We start from the raw sequence: 20,963 nt of genomic DNA, 5'->3' as shown, positions 1-20,963 counted from the left end.
GGATTGAAGAGGAAGAAATAAAAAAAAAAAAAAATGAGACAAGTGGGTAGAAGTGGGGATTTTGCTTTGAATAATAGCCTATTCATCAGTGCTAATTTGCTAGGCTAATGTTCTCACTGAGCTTAATGGGGAGATTAGCCTGGCAAATTAGCACTGATGAACGAGCAAACATGAATCATGGTGGTCAATCATAGAGCCAGCCATGTATTCATACCATACTACAGCAAGGAGAAGCATCTGTTTAAAATGTGTTTTTAGTTCGAGTTCAGCAATTAACTGCCCTTAACGATCACACTGCCTTGCAATAAACGTGCAGTATAATAGCAATGGATAGAGACGCAGAAAGGGACCAAAATAACCAGCTGTACAACAATAACATGAACTGACATCTTTGCTTTCCCTACTTTGAACTTTAAATGAAATGGATTGGAAATGCATTAAAAAAATGCATAGAGAAAATAATGACATAAATGAAGCAGTTCTAATGGTTCTTTGAAATGCTAAATCTGCTACATATTAACTAAATGAGCATTTGCAAATTCTAAAATTAGTTTCATGTTGCATTTAGGTATGACATGCTGTACTACCAGGTTTGACAGAAGAATCTAAAGTGTGCGAAGAGTTAAGACAGCCTGCTGTTCCCTGAGGAACCGGCTCATTCTGAAATCTAAAGGGACTTCAGAGGCTCTTCAATTCCTTCATTAATAAGTAACATGATCATTAAAGTTTTACACATTTACAGTGTGTGAAGCTCTTATCCAGAGTGATTTGACAATGAATGGAATAGTAGAGCAAGCTTGAATTTCCCCGATCACAATATTACAAGCCATCCCTGGATTATAAGGGTCACAGCAACAGTAACCTGTGGCAGATTATTCTTGAGCACTTACAAAGATAGCATACAGAAGTTTAAAGTCAAGAAAGAATAGAAAAACAGTAAAAAGTGCTTTTTACTGTGTGATCAAGGATCAAGGAATTGTTTATTGTGAAGGTCCATCAAACTGTATCTAATCTATAGGGGTGGAACATGCCTGGAATAAAGAGTAACAGCCTTATTTTCCGGGCGGGCATCTTCGGTGATTGCACAGCTCAGAATCAAACTCATACACATCACTGGAGAAGTTTGATGGGAAATTTTGAGTCCAGATTAGCTGAACTTTAAGCACTCAACCATCACTTTATTTATTGAATTTTTTGCCTGAAATAATAGCTTCTTCTTTGGAGAGACATCTAAAAAAAACGTGTCACTACAACCAAGACGGAAAACATTTCGGCAGGTTTATTTTTGTCTACTGTGTTGGAAATATATTTTCTGCAACAACACATAGCCTATTACTGCCATGGTAGGTAAGCAATCATATGTGTGAAAAAAAAATGCTGTAGTTTTGATGGTGTTCACTGGCTCAGTGGGTAAGTACGACAGCCATTCAATAGCTGAATTGCTACTGAAAAGGAAAGAGGGGCACAGTCACACTTGATCAAGCACAAATAGGGCTCTTCTGTGAGGAAAAAAAGGGGTCAAAACTTGTCTTTTTATTTCCCAAGTACATGTTTTTAAATTCTGAAATACAAGATTTTAAAAATAAAAGTAAAGAAATAAAAAGTGAGTGTGTTCACAATTGTAGCATTTTGTAGGACAAGTTCTTGGCCTTTTTGTTTTTTTGTAATATAAAAGCTATATTATATATATATATATATATATATATATATATATATAAAAGCTCAATATAGGTAATTTAAACAGTTACCTGATGTTCTTTTATACTGTAAGGTAAAGACCCTACAGCAATTGAGAGAAAACCCTAAAAAGCAGACAACCCCTATGAGCAAGCAATTGGTGGCAACAGAAAGGAAAAACTTCCTTTATCCAGGAAGAAACCTCCAGTACAGCCAGACTCAGGGAGGGGCAGCCATCTGCTGTGACTGTCTCCGGTGCGGAGAGAAAGATGGGACAAAAGACACTCTGGAAGGGAGCCAAAGATGAATAATAAATAATTATTACATGCAAAGTGATGTATAAAGACATAGTGAGTGAAAAAAGGTGAGTGAAGAAGAAACACTGAGTGCATCATGGGAAGGCCGCAGGAGCCTAGGCCTATTGTGCTGCGACTAAGGGAGTCATCTGATCCAACCCTAGCTATATATTTTCATCAAAAAGGAAAGTTTTAAGTTTAGTCTAAAAAAGTAGAGAAGGTGTTTGTCTTCCAAATCCAAACTGGGAGTTGGTTCCACAGAGTGTTCCACAGGGGCCTGAAAGCTGAAGCTGAAAGCCTAAGTGCTCTATTGGAGTGAAATGTTACTTTAAAGTCTTTAAGATAAGTTGGGACTTCATTATTCAAGATTTTGCATGAGAGTAGAAGGATTTTAAATTTGATTAACAGGAAGCCAATGAGGAAAAGCCAGCATGGGAGAAATATCCTCAGTCTACCTGAGCAATGGATCAGCCTCATGACCCACACTCGTTCTACCTTAGACTGTCGGTTTAAAGCGTCGTGTGGATACTGATGCACAGAAATAAACGGACTGGTTCTTATATAGCATTTTTCTACCTTAGCACTCAAAGTGATTTATACAATATGTCTTATTCACCTATCCATACAAGTACTGTTTTATGCTTAAGTGTGTTCTATCTAACATTCACAAAAGCTTTGGTTTATTATCTTGCCCGGGGATATTTCCGATTAGTAGATGACCTGCTGTACGTCCTGAGCTACAGCCACACCAAACATGAATAAGATAACAATAGAAAACGCAACAAAGACGGTCACTGATTGATGGTTCTTCCAGTTTCTTTGTTCTCTGGTGGTGCAGCAGCCCCGCTGAACTACACATGTGAGTCTGTGCACTACTTACATCAGACTAATCAATAAACAATGCAAGCTTTTATGGTGATCTTTCCCTAATCATCATGAAAATTTCCAGTATAATTTTTGCATGAAAGTTGTCACTGATTTTATTTCAAGTCTGCAATTCACATAGTCCTGTGGCAGTCACCATGGTGTCTGGAAGCTCATATGCATGACAGCAGTCATGTTCACAGCATAGATTTTACTCAATAAATTAACTAAGAACTAAAATGAAACAAAAAAATATATATATATATGAAAACTATTGTGCTTGGTTTTATGGATAAATAGAAGAAAAGGGTTAGAATACGAACGGGGTATGTTGGACAAAGGATGTTGAAGATGGAGCTACCAACGAGAAGCAAAAGAGGACAAACTAAAGGAGGTTCATGGATGAAGTAAAGGAACACATGCAGAGGGTTGGTATGACAGAAGAGGATGCTAGAGATAGTGTCAGATGGTGTCATATGATCCACTGTGATGAGCCCTAACAGGCACAGCTGAAAAAAGTAGAATATATGATGTTGAAAACAATTACAACATGCTCTGCTCTGCAGCTCTTGGTTGGTTTTTCACTTCGGATTTCAACTGATATTTATGCTGTCCAAGGATCATTCAACATCGGAAAATGCCAAGCCAGATTTCCTGAATACTGCCACATCCTGCATTTCAGCTGCAGGGAGATACGGACCAAGAGTGTCGGCAGCATACAGTCCAGATTTCTCCTCTGCCCTCCAGGACTGGGAATGTGATAAGGAGAGAGCGAAATGGTGCACAGAATTTAATAGGTCTGTGCTGCTGATTTGAATGTTTATGATAACATGGATCTGCAAGTAAAAGCGTGACATGTGTGTTAGTTAAGGCATTATGTAAAACAATTCCTCAAAATTAATTTTACAGTTTGACTTCAATTCACCACGTCAGCATCCACATTGCCAGTTTTTACATCTCCAAATAGGGTTATGCTTATGGGTAAGACTGTCTGTGCAATTGCGCACATTTTTCCATCTTTTGTTTTTAGAAATGCCAAGGTGGTTTGCAGAGATGTGCACATCTTTCTAACCTTGTTTTGTGCATACACTATATTTATAAATGATACCCCTGAGGTATATGTTTAAGAGTTGCTCATTTCACCAAAATCTGGTCTGGAGAACAGTGTTTCCACATATGGAATATACAGTATGTTTCCACGTGTTGTTTTAGAAGATGCAGTGAAAAAGAGAAAATAACAAGTAAAATATCAGCAAATGAAGAACCATGAAACACAACACTGAGTCCAGGATTACAGACTCTATGTAACACAGGTTCATTTATGAGAGAGGGGTAACACACAGAGACAGATAACCATTCATACTGAGATTCACACATATGGACAATTTAGAATCACCAGTTAGCCTAACCTTGCTAATTGCATGTCTTTGGGCTGCGTGGCAAAGTCTGAGTACAGGGAATTATTTTTTGCTACTGAAAAGGAGGTGTGTCCCCTTACCATTGGCCGTGTAAACATGTTTATATATTTTACACACACACACACACACACACACACACACACACACACACACACACACACACACACACACACACACACACACACAAAGAGTGCAGAAAGAAAAGGAAGGTATACTAAAAGGGAAATAAGTACTGTGAGGAGCAAGTTTGTATAAATTAAAAATGAACAGAATGAAAATACAAATGAAATGTTGACCATATGAGCACACTATTTCCACCAGAAAGTCTCTGAAGCATGGAATGATTCCACAACAATGGAGGACCTTGTAGATAACAGCGCACAGAAAGAAGTACACTTTTCTGATAAAAATGCATTCACAGATCCAGTTTAAAGCTTTCTTCATTGCATGAGTAAAGTGAGTAATGAAAACAGCAAAATGATTTATAACAATAGGCCTTCTGGCAGAAGTCCTTAAAGGATTACTGGAAATGTAGTGACTTTTGGCTTTTGCATTGTATCTCTGTGGCAGAGTACCAGGGCGGGTCGTATTATTTGAAGACGTTTTGCAAATGTCTTAGACAGGTGAGAGGATGAGAGACAAATTATTGAAGCTCAGTCCCAATTAAAGCTTGCAAAAACTAGTGATGCAAAAGCTGTACCAATATCAAATGAGTGTGGATATCAAGAGTGCCTTTGGCCCACCAAATTAGTATCGACTGGCTTTCATATTTTTCCTCCCGTTGTTTTTCCCGTTTACTAAAACGCAATGACGACCTGCTTTTTTTGGTTTTTGGTTTTTGAAAAGGGGCTTTGACACTGTGCTGTTTTTAATCAACGCCAAATCAAATTTTTAACGCAATTAACGCATCTGGAGTGCAGAATGACTCAAAATCCCTGAAATGTTTCTGTCAACGCATTTCAGGCAGTTTGTCCGAGTTACCTTCGCACATGCGCAAATGGGCAGTTGATCTGGTAGTGACGGGCAGCTGAACCAATCAACACATTATGGACGATGATAAACATTCCTTGTTTCAAGGACTTGAAGTGCCTCCCGAAGAGTGACAGAGAGAGTGCACTAATATATATACATATATATACATTTATACATATACATACATCACACTTATCCTGCTACACAACACATAATGTGTTCCACAATAATTCCCTTTTGGAGTAGAAGCCAAAGTGCAGCCGCAGTTCAGCCAGCATGCAGTAAAACCTGCGACTTCTACAATGGGAACATCTGTAGCTTATTTCAAGTGGGTCCCAGAATAATAAAACAGACAATATGTTTTCATGAGCCTGGGTCCCAGGCCAAGATACTAAAAAAAGTGGAAGGAAAAAAATAGCTTCAGATTTTTCATGAATAAAAATATCAACTTCTTCTCCCCCATCCCCCATCCCCCATAAAAACAAACTTATCCCAATATCCTTTTTATCTCCTGGGGTAACTTAGAGGTAAATGCTCAAGCACACTGAAAAACACACACGGCCACACACACACACAGCACTTGGTTTAAAAGGAGCTACTCATGCAACTGGTACATCCTCAGCACAGAGGAATACAAGAGCAGCATAGAGGAGCTCTATTTCTAAATGGGGCTCTTCTATCCTGCAACAAGGAGTAGCATGAACAATAAACACAACACAATAACCGGCCACGCATTTCCATTATAAGCATCCCTAAGTCGGCACTGGCAGAACCAAACTCAAAGAGTGGTAGAGCCACGGAAACAACACGAAGAAAAGAGACAGGAGGGATATTTTGTTTGAAGAGAGAGCTAAACTAAGACATGGCCACATGTACGTGTGCAGAAAGGATCATCATCATATCAGTAACTGAGCTTAAAGGTCAACAATGTTTAAGTTTCAGTTCAAACACACACTGGTACACAAACACGTTAATTACAATATCAGTGACAGTGTCAATCACTTTGGAAGTGAGACTGCCAAAATAGGGTGCTATCTCCTTCTCCCTGAGTCTATTCCTTGCTTCTCTCCCTCTGAATTTTTTCTTACCTCTGTCTGTTTTCCCTGCCCTGACACACATGCACAGTCCCATAATGCACAAACACTGGCGCTATCTCGAGGCTGATGGCTGTCACCTTTGTGTATTCAGCCTCTTTCAGGAGCCAGCAATGCAAATAACAGCCTCATGAATATTCAGGACAGAAAAAGATAGAAGGACGTAGAGAGAGGGGGAGAGAAAGAGAGAGAGCGAGAGAGAGAGAGAGTAAGGAGAAGCAGGAAAGCTAAGTGATGACAGGTAAACTATGGAGAGAAAGTAAGGACGAATGCTGTAGACAGAATGATAGCAGGGGCTGGATTAGGGGAATAAACACATAGTGATTGACAGTGTGGGTTAAATAGAACCGAGTAGGTGTTTGATGTGTGTATGTGTTGGTCATGGACTGTTAACCAGTTTACCATCTTTCCTACGTCTCAGGGGGATTTGAGAAAGTGAAAAGGTGGCAATGGCTGTTGCAATGAAGGAAAACATATTTAACAGGTACAACTGTTTAACAGTTAAAGTGGCTCCATAGCAAAAGATGTCTGTTTCAATTCTGGAAGGAAACACAAGTCCCTTTGGGGTTGTGTCAGAAATTGCATCTGGTGTTTATGACTACATAAACTTCACTTAATTCCCTGTACTTTCCTGGCAACGTTTTATAAATCACCACTGTGTACTGACAATCACAGTCTTTCACATATGCATCTCTATTGAATGCACCTTGTCACCTTGGTACTGTAGCACAACTCCTGAGGTCGCTCAGGCAAGTCATTGTGGTGACCTCTCGTAACACACACCCACTGATGTGCCACTGAAACAACACCGAAAGATCTCTTTCTGCGTCTGCACCCTAACAAATCTATTGCCACTCCTGGTTATGAAGATGAAAATGACATGTTGCTTTACAGAGAATAAAAAAAAGTGGGATTTATTTTTCATCTGAGGAGCATTGTGTTCCTTATTCTTTCAACTCGCAGCAGATCAAAGCTGCAATGTGTTTTTCTGACTACTAGTCAAAGCAGTCAACCTTGACTTTATGTTGTTAAGATTAAAGACTTAGCAAAGAATAGCTTCCTTACACATCCATCAGTGTGGGAAAATTTTGATCCTTTGGATAAACATGATGAAAGCTGTCTTCAGCACTCACTTGTAGGTTTTGGACAGGAATTTTTTTTTAACTGTGTTTATTTTTTGACATTGCTAGCCTGGCAAATTGTTAATATGCATGTGTGTAAATTTGTAAGAATGATTGATTGACTGACACAGACTAACACATATACACATATTAGGACCATAGTCCATGCAATAAGTACCAGTATTAGGAGCACTAAAACATAATCAAAGTATATCCATAATGAGTATATTGTAGGGTTGAGACTAAATATAGAATCGATCTTGTTAAAAGGCATTTAGCGCAATGAAGTTCATATTTTATCCAACCATAACCTTGATCTAAGCCTAGCAAAGTAGTGTTGTTACCTAAAAGAAAAAATTAAAGCTAAGTAATGACTGAAACTTCATGTAAGATTAAAATATGATCAAAAATAATTCAAAGTCTAAAAATAACCCAAAAACTTGGCACAGAGGATCAGGAAGTCAGATCTCTTGAAAGGAAGCTGTTTTCGTCCTAACTCACAGACCTTTTAACACTTGTTCATGTCTAATTATCCAGTCAGTAATGCAACAAGACAGTTAATGATTATATATGAAAAAGATGTATATAGGGACAAGAAATATATCCAAGTGACTATGGAGAATTAGACTTGTGACCTCTAATGTGATACATTTTCCTTCAGGCAGTTTGAATACATGAAGGATTTTTTTCTTCTCACAGTATGCATGAGCGCATGGCAATTCAAGCAGAGAATAGGCTAAAGAGAGATATACAGTATCCAAGTGGAGGTACATGCTGTCTGGAGCTCAATTTAATGGCTAAGGTGATTATTTAGAGTGCTGTGCTGCCTCTGCAGAAGCACAGACTGAAATAGAGAATGGACAACAAAAGTGATCTCTGATCTAAGGGATGTAAAAGATTTCCTTTAGCGGATATGATAAATAGACTAAAAAAAGATCTAAGCACAAAGGAAGACAGCAATACAGAGAGATGGCTGGAAAAAACGGGAGATACTCGGGTGTAGTAAAATGTTTAACATATTAAAGTTAGAGGTGCAGATGTCTTATTGAGTATATGATTTTCATTTTACTTCACTCTCACTAAATAAAAAAAGTGATTTTTTGTAATAAAATTTAACGTAGTTGGAGAACTAAAGTGACTTTTTTAACTAATTAAGTATGTATCTATTTGTTAACTGTTTATCCTGGCTGGAACTTATTTTACTTATTTTATAGTGGAAGACGGGGTACAGCCTGGACAGGTTGCTATTCTATCACAGGACCAACACAAACAGAGGTGAAAAAGCTACCCACTGTAAGCAAGCAACCTTAAATCTTAAACTATTTATATCATATTCAGATTTTTATATTTCATTCTTTTTGTCCCCAGAAGAGAGGTGGGTCTTCATAATGTGACTGAGTAATTTTATTAGTATTTGCCACACTAATCATATGCTTTATATTTACTCAAAAGCATCCACACACTCGCACAGATATACACAGTTCAGAAAATACAACTGATTCTGCCTTCATCCTGGTGAGAGAGCCTTTGAGGTGAAATCGATGGTGGAGCTTTGTGGAATAAAGGCATGCTCGGCATTCTGTGTGTGTCTGTGTGTGAGAGAGAGAGATACAGAGGGTATGGTGTGTATGTGCAGTGTAACCACCAGAGAGGACAAGCTGGTCCTTAGAACTACATCTCCCCTCTGATCCTAGGAAAAATCCACTAATCCCTACACATACACAAGCAAACACACACAGAAACAACAAATGGGAAAATAATTAAACCAGCAAGTAAACTAGGAAACAGGAAAAAATATAAAAACATACACAATAAAAATAGATAAGATTTATGCAAAGATGAAATATAGTGCATGTTGGTTTTCTCAAGCCACTAAAGTGACAGCTTTATGTCCGTCAGACATAACAGATTTCCTTATTATGTCCAAACCTTATTCAATGTCAGTATAGCAGGGCTGAAAGAAAAGTGATGACAGTGAAGAAGCAATGCTTGTTTTCTTTGGCACTAGATATTACATATAATATATGACCCTTAAGGTCCAGTTAAGCTGCATACTTGTCTCAAACTTAGCACAAAGGAAGAGAACATTTATCTTCTTAAAATCAGATTTGCAGCCATTATAAGATATTTTGAGTCATTGAAAAAAGGATTTTGTTTTTCTTGAAAGCTGCTTAAACCTGACGTTTGTTTAGGATGTGTGGGTTGATGTTGCAGCTTTAAGTGTCAGTTTCAGCACTGCTGTAATTGGTGAGCATACTACAGGTTTAAAAAATGTGTACATTTTACACATTGTATTCTGGATTATAATTACGACTTGAAAAAACCCCATCGTCCATACTGAGTTCCAGATCGCTTACTTGAACATTTCTTCACCTGAACAATTAAACCAAGTGAATGCTTGCTTGATTCGCAGCTGTTGCACAAGACAGTGGAGCTGGAGTACGTCCAACCACAGGACTAGGATTGTTTTGTGAGAAGCAACTAAATTAATTTCAAGCTGGTTGAACTTTCAAAATAAGACCAAAGTGTGGCTAACAGTGTGAAAAAAACTGAAATGTTTCTAGATCAGACTTTCATTGTTACCTTTTTCACTTTTAAGTAAAAGTAGTCAGGATACTTCCTTTCCAATTTCCAGAAAAGCACACCTTTGAATTGGTCTATGGATTAAGATAAAATAAACAATATACAGACAACAGAAGCAGAAAGAAAACTTCTTTCCCTTTCAGTAATCTATCGCTGTCTATCTACATTTCACACACGCGCGCGCACACAAGGCATTTATCCCCTCATCAGTAATCATCTCACTAATTAGCTAACCAAACAACGATAGCACAGTTCAAGATGACAGCTTTTTAATGAGGGAGATACTAATCACTTTGACCCTCAGCCTGTCAACATTCCCACTGATGAAAAATGCTGAAATGCTCAACTAATCATTGATTCAAAGCATCAAAATGCTATGACAAGGGTTTCTACAGATTTAGACGATATTAAATACTTTTCGTTGAATGCTGACTGAATTGGAGCTGCGCCGAACATGAATTCATCATCAAGTTTTGCCCTGATTTTCCGCCTTTTGAAGTTACAGGCAATGCTGTCACTGATTAGTGAGCTAAGAGATTCTAACTAATTTGCCTGGTTTGATTTTATTTTTTATTTGAGCAATTTTCTGTTCTGCTGATCTCAGATTTAATCAATTAAAAAGTAAGTTCTTGATTTGTATCATTTGTTACTTAAGGGTGCAAACCATATCGTAGAGACTGCAACAATAGCTTAGATTAACAAAATATACTCTGGGTTGGTTCAAGAGTTTGTCCAATAACTCTAACTGCCTTTATGCACAAGGCAAAAGAAACAGCAGAAACAAGGCTGTGAAAGAGCATCCATCCCGAGGAAATGGCCAGATAGAATGTGCAAGCTTTTATCACAACCTATAATTATATTTTAAAGTTGAGCAACCTCTAACAAAGAACATAGAACAATGTGTTCTGGTGCTGGCACAGAGGAGGATGGAACTTGGCGTCACAGAAACTGGGGAAAATAGGTTTGTAACATGGGACTACCCTTGAAAAAACATAGCATACAAGGCCAACCATTATCCAAACTTTTTACAGTGCTGTTTACAGAAATAATTTTTTACAGACATTTGGATAAGTCCTTCTCACTCATGGGAAGAAAATAGACTGGAAGTCTAAGTAAGTAACAGCCACTTTAACTGAAGACACTGATGTAGTAAAGGAAATGAAAACAAAAGACCAACTTGAAACACACTTGAAGACCAGTAGACACTGGAAAAACACCTAGAAACACCATAGCACAGATTGCGTGATCAAAAACAGACAATGTTCACCTCTGCTGTCTACATAACACTCTCTTTTTTCTGATCTGATACATATGACCTTAGTCTCCTCATTGTGTCATTTTAAGGATGTGCCATTTAACAAAAAGCATGCTGGAAGAAAGAGGTAAAAAGCCCAGAGTAAAGAAATGAAACCCGTCAGCGAGCACAGCATTGAAGATGAGTTACCTAAATGAATGTGCAGCTAATAAGATGGAAGTGAAAAATAGTGACATAACAAGATAGAGAAAAAAAACTTATGACAAACAACCCATCTCAAATTTGTAAAAAGAATAACACAATGAGCACAAAAAAAGACTGGCTTCTTTTCTCAGGTGTTTTCTCCTCCCCATGTTCTCCTCTTTGCCTTTCAGAAATACAGGCTAAGGCACAAAGAGTCCAAGAGTCAATTTATGCTTGACCCATTATCACAGAGTTCTTTGATTGTTTATAAAAGCCCAAGCTTGCGCGTGTCAAAAACTAATTAGAAATTCATCTAGCATGTCTGTTCTGTTAATTGATGATGTTTCGTTTCACTCAGTCACATGGTTAATGAGCAGACAGTTGCTCTGTGAAGGGGAGTTTGAGAAAAACATTTGTCAAATGTCTGTTTCTACACAACAGTATTTTTTATATTTTGAAAAAAAAAACTAATATTAAAAAAAACTGACTACTTGAAAATTGAATGATGAGAAAGTGGCTGCTAGTTATGTTTAAAATATGAGCAAGGGCCAACTGGGTTCCAGCCCCCTGGTGAACCTGAATTGGATAAGTGGAAGAAAATGGATGGATGGATAGATTTTTACTTCTAATTTTCTTCTTAGTCCATAAAAGGATATTAACGAACTCAAAGCAGCATGGTAGTAACAACATTACACACCGAGAGCTATCTATTTTAAAACCACATTGGATGTTCAAAGAGAAGTTGAGTGATAACAGAGATGTATCTGGTGAAACCTTTAACTTTGTTTAAATGTAGTCAAAGTAGTAGAAAAATGAAACATTTAAAATGACCAGAGTAAAAGCTATGACTGGAAAAAAGAACTGGAGGAGGAAAACTTGGCAGTGTAACTTAATCAGTACCACACTTTTAGACAGTTTGAGCTCATTGTCTGTAGACATGTAGTTTCTTCCCAAACTGACAGAATCATGTATGGTTATGTGAGACTACAAGCTCAAGGCCAGTTGATACAGGAAGGATGCCCAGTCCAATTTAGTTAACACATGCTGCCTCTTGTCACTGGTCCTTCCATCGTATTCTTAGTTAATTTTTCAGAAGTACGAAGAAGAAAGGCAAGTGAAATGCTTTACCTTCTTACCCATTTCTCTTAAGACTTTTCTAATAATTTTCTTTTTCATTTCTTCCATTTTCTAATATTTCTCACTCTTGTATGTCTCTCTCACTCCTTTTCTCTCCGTGTCCCTCCATCTCTTCAGCAGTTTATCATAATCACATCACCTCAGCGTAATGCAGCACACTTAAGGCTTATTATGTGTCGTACACATACATACTCACACACCCGCTCACGCTCACGCACAGGAATGAAATCCACTTAAGCCTTATTACATGTCTGACTCTGCGTCTAACATGGGAGATTATCCATTGAACTGTTTGCTTGGGCAAAGGGCAAGACTTGCAAGTAGGACACACACACACACATATAAACAGGCACATTTCTCAACTGAGACATAAAGATAGGAGATAAGTGCAATATGTAAAATAGAAGTTGGACGTTTTTCAAACGTGGAAAAATGAGTGGACAAACCTAGGAGAGAAAAAACACTGAACGGAAGCAGAAACAAAGCATAATTCGAGATAGCCACAATAAATAACAGGAAAGGAAAAAAGGAAAGGATGATTTTTATTCCATACACTTTCTTTCCATAGCAGTACCAGGCACAACTGCATACCCACAAGACAATGCATAAACATACACACAACAATGGTGTTCCACGATGAAGGCAGAGATAAAGTGTCTGTAGGGGGAACCAAAACATCACATCTCATCACTTCAACAGGTAAGTTTGTGTTTTTTGTGTTTGGGTGTGTGCTTCAATACACACTTAATGCACACACATAAAACAAACATCATCAGTATGCATGAATGTTCATATGATGTATGCGTGTATTCATGGCAGAGAGAAATAACACTGGATGTTGGTGGAATATTTATTTCCCTCTGTGTCTGTGTGTGTTTGTCAGCAGGTAGCAAGACAAGTGGCATTGCACTCTGGCCGCCTCTTGTTTCCTTCTGTGTCCTGAGATCAACTTCACATTTGCTGTGCAAAGAAATGCACAACTTTAGATATAGTTGTATCTGTAAGGAACATGTGTCAAACTGACTTAGATTATAGTGTTAAAGGTAGAGTGTGTAAAATCTCACCACTAGATTGCAGACTGTAGTCAACTGAATTCTGTTTTCTCACATCAAATTCAAGTGCATAATCTAAATGTAAGTGAAACAACTCTGACTGCTGTTCATCTGTGGTGAGTGTAGGCTGTCACTTCTCTGTTTACCTGTCAATGTAAATCGAGCAAGTAAACCTACGAGTTCTTGTCTACTTTGCATTTGATGCACTACGTAAGTGGCCAGTCTTTAGTCACATACATAAAACACAATTGGGCAGAAAGCTTTATTCAAAAAGCAACAGGATAGCTTCCACAAACTGGTGCAGGTGGTTATGTATTTTTAATCTATTAATTCTAAATGTATTGATTTGTTTGAAGATATAAGAACACTGATCTATAACATCTTTTCATCATAAAATAACCTCAGAAACTGTATTTTTGTATTTTTAAAATGCTTAGTTAAACTAACAATGCATATGATTAGCATGCGACTATATTTCACTTGTCATCTTAATGTGGGGATAGGTTAATTGGATAATCCAATCCGAATGTGCGAGTGAATGTGAGTGTGAATGGTTGTCTGTCCCTGTGTGTTGGCCCTGCGACAGACTGGCGACCTGTCCAGGGTGTACCCCACCTCTCGCCCTATGACAGCTGGGATAGGCTCCAGCGCCCCCCACAACCCTGAAAAGGATAAGCGGAAGCGAATGGATGGATGGATGGATCTTAATGCATTTTTCACTGATTTTCTATCTCTCTCTTCAACTATCGGTCCTAACCCTGGTCTTTACCTTAGCCATAACCTTTATCTGGTGTCATTTGATGCTGTCAAATGACATGTGAAAAGGTTAGGGTTAGCATGCATCTCAGGGTTAGGATATTGATGGCATGGATAATGCATAACAATAAGGTGCACAATGATTTGGGATGCCATTTCATGACACCAAACTGCCAATACCAACTGCCAGTTAATTTAGTTAAAATAAATAATATTTGGGGGCTGACCATTCATTTTGACTAGAATCAGACGGTAACAGTAAAGTGTTTCATAAACAGTTCTGTCATTACCAGCTTTGCAAGCTGTTATTGTTGAGCCAACTAGGCAGGGCTTTTATGTCCCTTAGTTAATGCATAAAACCCCAGTAACACAACTCTGTGTCCTGCCTCCTTATGGTGACTCTGAATGTGTATAACCAGTGTTTTACCGACTCCCCTGCTAGCCTTGTTGCAACTGTTCATGTGGTGCAAATTACTCAATTGTGTATGCCAACCATTCCAAAATATCTCTTAATAGCGTAAGTAAACAACAATAAACTTTGGTGGCGGTTAAAGATGAACTATCACATTAAGTGTAAATTGATGGTAAAAGGATTTTGACTTGCTTAATATCAATCTCAATTTTGACTGTCTGTGGTAGTAAATATGTCCCTTGATTACATAAATCAGTTTACTTAACATAAATGGTCCAAATGTGCAGTACAAAAAAAAAAAGGAATTAGGCATCAAGTTAGATCACCTGCTGGAAGTATATATATATATAATCAGTTAGTCTGGCTGTCTTAAACATGGCAGTTCCCAAGCCCGAGTTATGTCCAACTGCACACATGTAAGAATAAAGGTTCTTCTGGCTGTTCACTCGTCTCCCAAGACTCTCCACTGCAGCTGGAACCACATTTTTGATTTAACACAGATTCTTTTTTGGAAGCTTGGGACTAACACTAAGAGTACGATACCTTATGACCCACTGAGGGCACGTTTATGTCTTGTTCTGATTTTGAACTGAGGATTTTTGCATACAAATGCAAATGTGCAAACCACGCCGTGCAGACATTATTGCACCATGTGAAAGTACAGCAGATAATTGTCCAGTGAATTTGCAACGAGTAAATGGATGTCACACATGTTGCCTCCTGAAAGCTCTACTCAGGCAGCAGCCCTGTCTAAAGCAAACCGATTGTTTCCAGTTGTAGGATTCTGAGGCTGACTATCTCTTGCTATGTGTTACATGTGAGAAAACACAACTACAAATGTTTGACTATCCTGATATTCTCCTGATACATGAGTGGAAACAGCTCAAGACACCTTACTTACCAGAAAATATCTTGAGGCAACACATCGTTTGGAAATGTGCATCAGCTAAAGCTGTTCCAAGTACTTTTTGCTGTCCAGCCTTCACTAGCTAAATCAAATGAAATCCTTTGAAAATGTTAAAACACAGTAAGCCAGGCCTAATGTGACAAAGGGAGTCATAACATGGTTCACAAAGCTCCCCAAAATATCCTGAATTGTTTTAACCCTCGTAGGAGTACAATTTTATGGTAATACTACAGCAAGCCACATCAATGTGTGTTGGGATGTACATTAAATAGAATGATAAATTTGCACATCTATCATTTGTCAGCCTGAAATCCCTAAAGACAGTGAAATGATGAGGCAGAGACTGAATGCAGATCTCCATAATAGCTCAAGATCAGGGGTTATAAACGTTATGTCACCAGAAAAGATTTTATTCCCCCTACAAACAGCCACCTGAAAACATCCTGCTGCTTATGTCAGAACAAACGTAATGTAGCTGACCTTGCATGACTTTTTTTTTACCTTTTATTATACTTGTCTCTCTTCCCAACCTTAAGTCCCTCAGTGTTACCCTTTCCCTTTCCTGCTTTTCATTTTCAGTGTTTTCTTTCCTCCTTGGCTCACACATGAATATTCATGAAGTTGTTATTTGCATTGCTGGCTCCTGAAAGAGGCTGAGTACACAAAGGTGACAGCCATCAACCTCGGGAGGCGGCGGTGTTGAAAGAAGAGAGAGAGCGGATGGGAAGGAAAGAAATAAGTGAAGATGACAGAAAAAGAACCAGAGTGAAACTGAAATGCATATCAGAATGACAAATAAAAACGAAGCCAGACGATAAAGTGAAAGTGTATGCATTCCCACCTCAATGTAAACTGTTCCGTATTTGAAGTTGTCTTCATGTAGATGGCAAAAGCCACTGTTCTGCCAAGCCGAACAGGACTGGGAGGCTCCAAAACTTCCACATTGTCATCTAATTGTAGTCTTTCTCCTTTGGCAGAAACAGGGCCCATGCTCATTGCAACAGAACCAACTTTCAGCATGTCTTGAAGACCTTCATCCACTAGGGTGCTCCACTGCCCCCCAAGGCCCATAGCCAGACCACCATGTGGCCCAGGGTTTGCACTTGGAGCTTTCCATGGCTCATTAACAGTGGAGGGACACTCTTGACCAGCACCTTCCACTGGTATAATTGAGTAATACACATCCACTGATGGTAGCGCCACTTCAGGAGGTCTCTTTCTCACTTGTGGTGGTGTAAACCAAGCTGGGGGAATCTCCAGACGGACAACACAGATACCAGATGGTCCCATGAGTCGGCAGCCTGCCGAGGGTGCTGCTTCACTAGTGTCACGGATGGCCAAGGCCCTGATGCATGGGAGGAGGGATGATGGAGGTGGTTCAGGCTCATCCCAACGCCGCCCTACCAGGTAAAATAATACCTGAAGAAGAAACAAAAGCCTATAATGTCATAATGGAAAAATCTGGACAGCTAGTAAGACGCAATCAAAGACTATAAGTTATCTGTCTCTCTGTTTTATAAAACCATTTTCTTCCCTGTCATTTACAGATCTCAGATATTCGTCTATTCATTAAAGCTGGGCAACTTAATGTTTTTATGTTGTATAAGCACTGGACCAAATTACTGTGTGTAAAGGGTATTTCTCCTGGTGATAAAGTGATAAAGAATTATCACCTGACTCTGCAGCCTCTTAGCTTTACAGCTCATTGGTTTAATTTTCTGAACCACGGCTTTATTGTTTTGGCTTACTCTCACTGCTCTTACATTTCCCTGCTGTATGGCACAAAAAATGGGCAACTAGCCTATGAACATAATGGAGTATTTAGCTGCTACAGAACTGTACTGTTTCCTTTCAGAATTTGAGGAAACCATAACAGAGAGGACAGAAATTGAATATGGGAGCTTCTCCAATCAGATGGATATAAATATGATAAATACTAATATCCTTCCTTTCTCCCAAATATGCAAACATGTGTTTGCTGAGATGCTTTCTAGTTCAACTTTACTCCCTACCACCCCTAGTGGCCAAAAAATTTGAAGCAGGTTTAACAGGATAAAAAAAAAAACATGTCTCTAAGAGCAGGTGCATTTACATTGTTTTCATTGAATAATAAATTGAATCAATTTTTAAGTATTAAATAAAGCTGAATGCAAGCACATACAGGTAAATAAATTACCAAATGATGTAACTAGTGCTTCTTGATTCTTGAATGGGTAAGTGTATTGTATGTGAAGCCTCAAAGTTAAGTCAGTATATGTTTGAAAAAACATATAAACAATATAAAACAATACAATACCTGTATCCAGGGCCTTGTTGATCCCACTTTAGGCACAACTACCTGACCTTTGACCTTCCAGTTCAACGTCACACGGTTTGTTGAAAGGAGCAGGTGTGGTGGTGGACCTTGAAGCAATTCCACAGGGATTGGCTGCTCAGTGCTCAGATTTCCATAACTGCAGTTTACACTTGGCAGAGAGTGTGGGGCAGAAATGCCTGGTTCTAGCTGGTGGAGAAAGAATGGCTCAGTCCGTGATGATAGGCTGCCATTTCGCATAACCTCCTGATTGGCTTCTCGCAGGAAGAAGGCGGAATCAGCACCACTTAGTTGGCATTGGACAGGGAGGTAGGTGGGAAGAGAGGAGGAGAAGTGGGACTGGGAGATGTCCGGCCCTCCGCCTGGTCCACCGCCTGCTGCTACTGAGGGGCTGTCAGACACTGATGAGAGATGGGTGATAAATGAGGAAAATGAGAAATAAGGAGAAAAAAGCATAAGAGAAAAAGGATGGAGACAAGAAAAATGAAAAGAAAATAATTAACAACATTAGAATTATAAAAACACTCCTTTCATTAAACAAATATCTAATGTTTACTGTTTACAGCCTCAGTTTTTACAGAAATCCAAAGCAGCTAATCATCTGCCAACATAAATTCAAGTATTTAAATGCAAGGCTGACTGGGCTGTGTTATCTATTCATTTTTACATTTACTGATATAAACATATGCACACATCAATTAGCTTTTCTAAATAAATCATACGTGTTAAAAACCACCAACACAGATCAAAATACACTGTATTTCTCTATAGTTTCTTTACAAGGCAAAATATGTGTGAACACATTAGCTCACAGTTTTATATATTAGTGTTAGACTGAGCATCACAGGTTACATTAATGCATCGCTGTTTTTCATCCCTATTCTAAAGGCCTTACACAGGCATATATCAAAAATGACATATTGCTCCTTTGCAGTTTATTTCCATATATTTACATTCAATTTTTATCCATCTTCCAGCATATTTGCCAGACATTTCATAAACATTGGGAGTTTGTAGCCTCAGATTACTGTGGTTTTGATGCAGTATCTCAGTTCCAAAGAGGGCAAGGAATTCTGATGAAAGCACTGTTGGGAATGCACTGAAGCACAGAATTGATCACTTACTGTAACCTGTTTAATTGTGAAGCTAAATGCCCCCACCATAAATATTTCATTATGTTACAGCTTAGTAAAGTCAAGGAAGAGAATGGTTCTTTTTTTAAGCTAGCTTTGGTCTTCGGTTACAGTACCATAAATGTTGCCAGAGATTCAGATGTATGCACGTAATGCCCTGGAAACTTATTTTGGTAAACACCTGCTTACCAGCTGCTTACTACAAAAGAACTTTTTCACCAAATGTTAAAATAGTTTTGCTTATACTGTACAGGGTATTTCAAAATATTTTAATTTCACTATATTCTGTGATTCTTATTATTTATTTCTGGTGTAAAGTGGATATTGCACACTTTAAGAAAGGTGCCTCCTTCTTTCCATCAATTCGGATTTAGCAGGATTGAGTAGGGTGACAGCAGTGTGTTTTATTGTCTGTTTAAGCTAAGCTTTGGCAGGTTAGCAATATATGTAAAATAAAAGTTACGTTTGATTTGCTATCAATATATACTAATGTTTATCCATTTTTAAAAGATAATTAAAAAAAAAAATTTGAACCTACTTACGAAAGTTTTATGCCTATAGTGCAGTGTTTTTGTAGTGATGGCAGGTCCTGATGATAACAATAAGCATACTGTGGAAACTATCATGAATGAATAACCTACAAGGCAACCTACTATGGTAAAAACACCAAAAAAAGAATAAATTATTACATTTCCCTATACACACGTACAAAAAAACAAAAAAAACCCACACACAGATGGATTTCCATTGAACCCAAGCTGGCATAAACAAAAGACACACATAATGCATTTGGTGTGTGTGGAAATGTGTGTGCATTTTGTGTCCTAGGGAAGCGAAGTGTGAAAATATAATGAGGGTGGGACAGCGTAGCGCTGTCTGGGGCAAGTCATACCGAGGCGACTACACAGAAAAAATAATAGCACAGAAATAAAGTGATACCTCAGTGAAACATGAATAAGCAGGCTGGTTTGGTTATGGTGCGTGGGCACATAGGGAACAGTTTAAAGGGAGAGAGACAAGCAGAGGGAAAAGAGAACAGTAAGAGAGCAATAGAATAAAGGGAAGAAGACTGAAGTAGAGGAAGATGACTAAACACAAGAAAAGAGAAAAATAAAAAAATGATAAAGACAAAAACTGAAACATTTCTGGAAAAATGAGCAGACAAAGCATTTGACTGATTGAAGATGCTAATATGCTTTACATTACACTTCACCACAAAATCTTGTATCAGGTCAGTTTAGAACAGATGGATACGTTTCTGTATCACTAAAGCTTTGGAGTGAAGCTTAATATGGCTGCTACCAAATTAAAATCTGTAGAGAAAAATAATTCTAAAACTATAACTTTTTCTCAAATTCATAATGGTTATGACTTTGTATTACTGTACAATCTCAAACTGAAGTTCTGTCCCTAAAAATCTACCCTCTATTGGTTACTCTCTTTATTCTTCATCTGATGATGGTGCCATGTTTTCTCACTGTGCCTCCAGCGTTTCCTCCCTTCAGGCATGTGGAATTAATTGTGGATTGAATAGTGGGTAAGACTGGAAATTGTTATTAATATGCAAGTCAGGTAGATGACTGGATAAAATTAAAAACAAATAGATATAATTATATATAAAATTAACTTAGCAAAGTAACATAAGGAATGTAAAGCAACAAAGCAGTAAAATCTGCAAACTGATTATTTTGTTGATGTAACAGTGCTTCTTGGCAATGAATATTATACTACTGAAAAGTCTGTTTACTGTATATCCCCTTAAATTTGGAGATGATTCTAAGGCTCACTC

At 38.2% G+C, this 20,963-nt stretch overlaps 1 protein-coding gene across 1 annotated transcript in view; it reads right to left on the bottom strand.

Annotated features, from left to right (window-relative positions):
* The window catches only part of LOC146562890 (transmembrane protein 132C), a 279,573-nt gene that overhangs the window by 163,553 nt on the left and 95,057 nt on the right, over nt 1-20,963 (bottom strand). Inside the window, exons 2-3 of the mRNA XM_085295129.1 lie at nt 18,024-18,442; nt 16,569-17,146 (exon numbers count right to left, since the gene is read on the bottom strand). Of these exons, the coding sequence (XP_085151255.1) occupies nt 16,569-17,146; nt 18,024-18,442 (997 nt within the window). The remainder of the gene's footprint in view (nt 1-16,568; nt 17,147-18,023; nt 18,443-20,963) is intronic.

The sequence above is a fragment of the Mchenga conophoros genome, linkage group LG12 (genome assembly GCF_057382185.1).
Source record: "Mchenga conophoros isolate Kocher_MC1m ecotype Shallow Benthic linkage group LG12, M_conophoros_male_GT1.1, whole genome shotgun sequence".
Taxonomy (NCBI): Eukaryota; Metazoa; Chordata; class Actinopteri; order Cichliformes; family Cichlidae; genus Mchenga; species Mchenga conophoros.
This window is presented reverse-complemented; position numbering and strand designations above follow the sequence as displayed.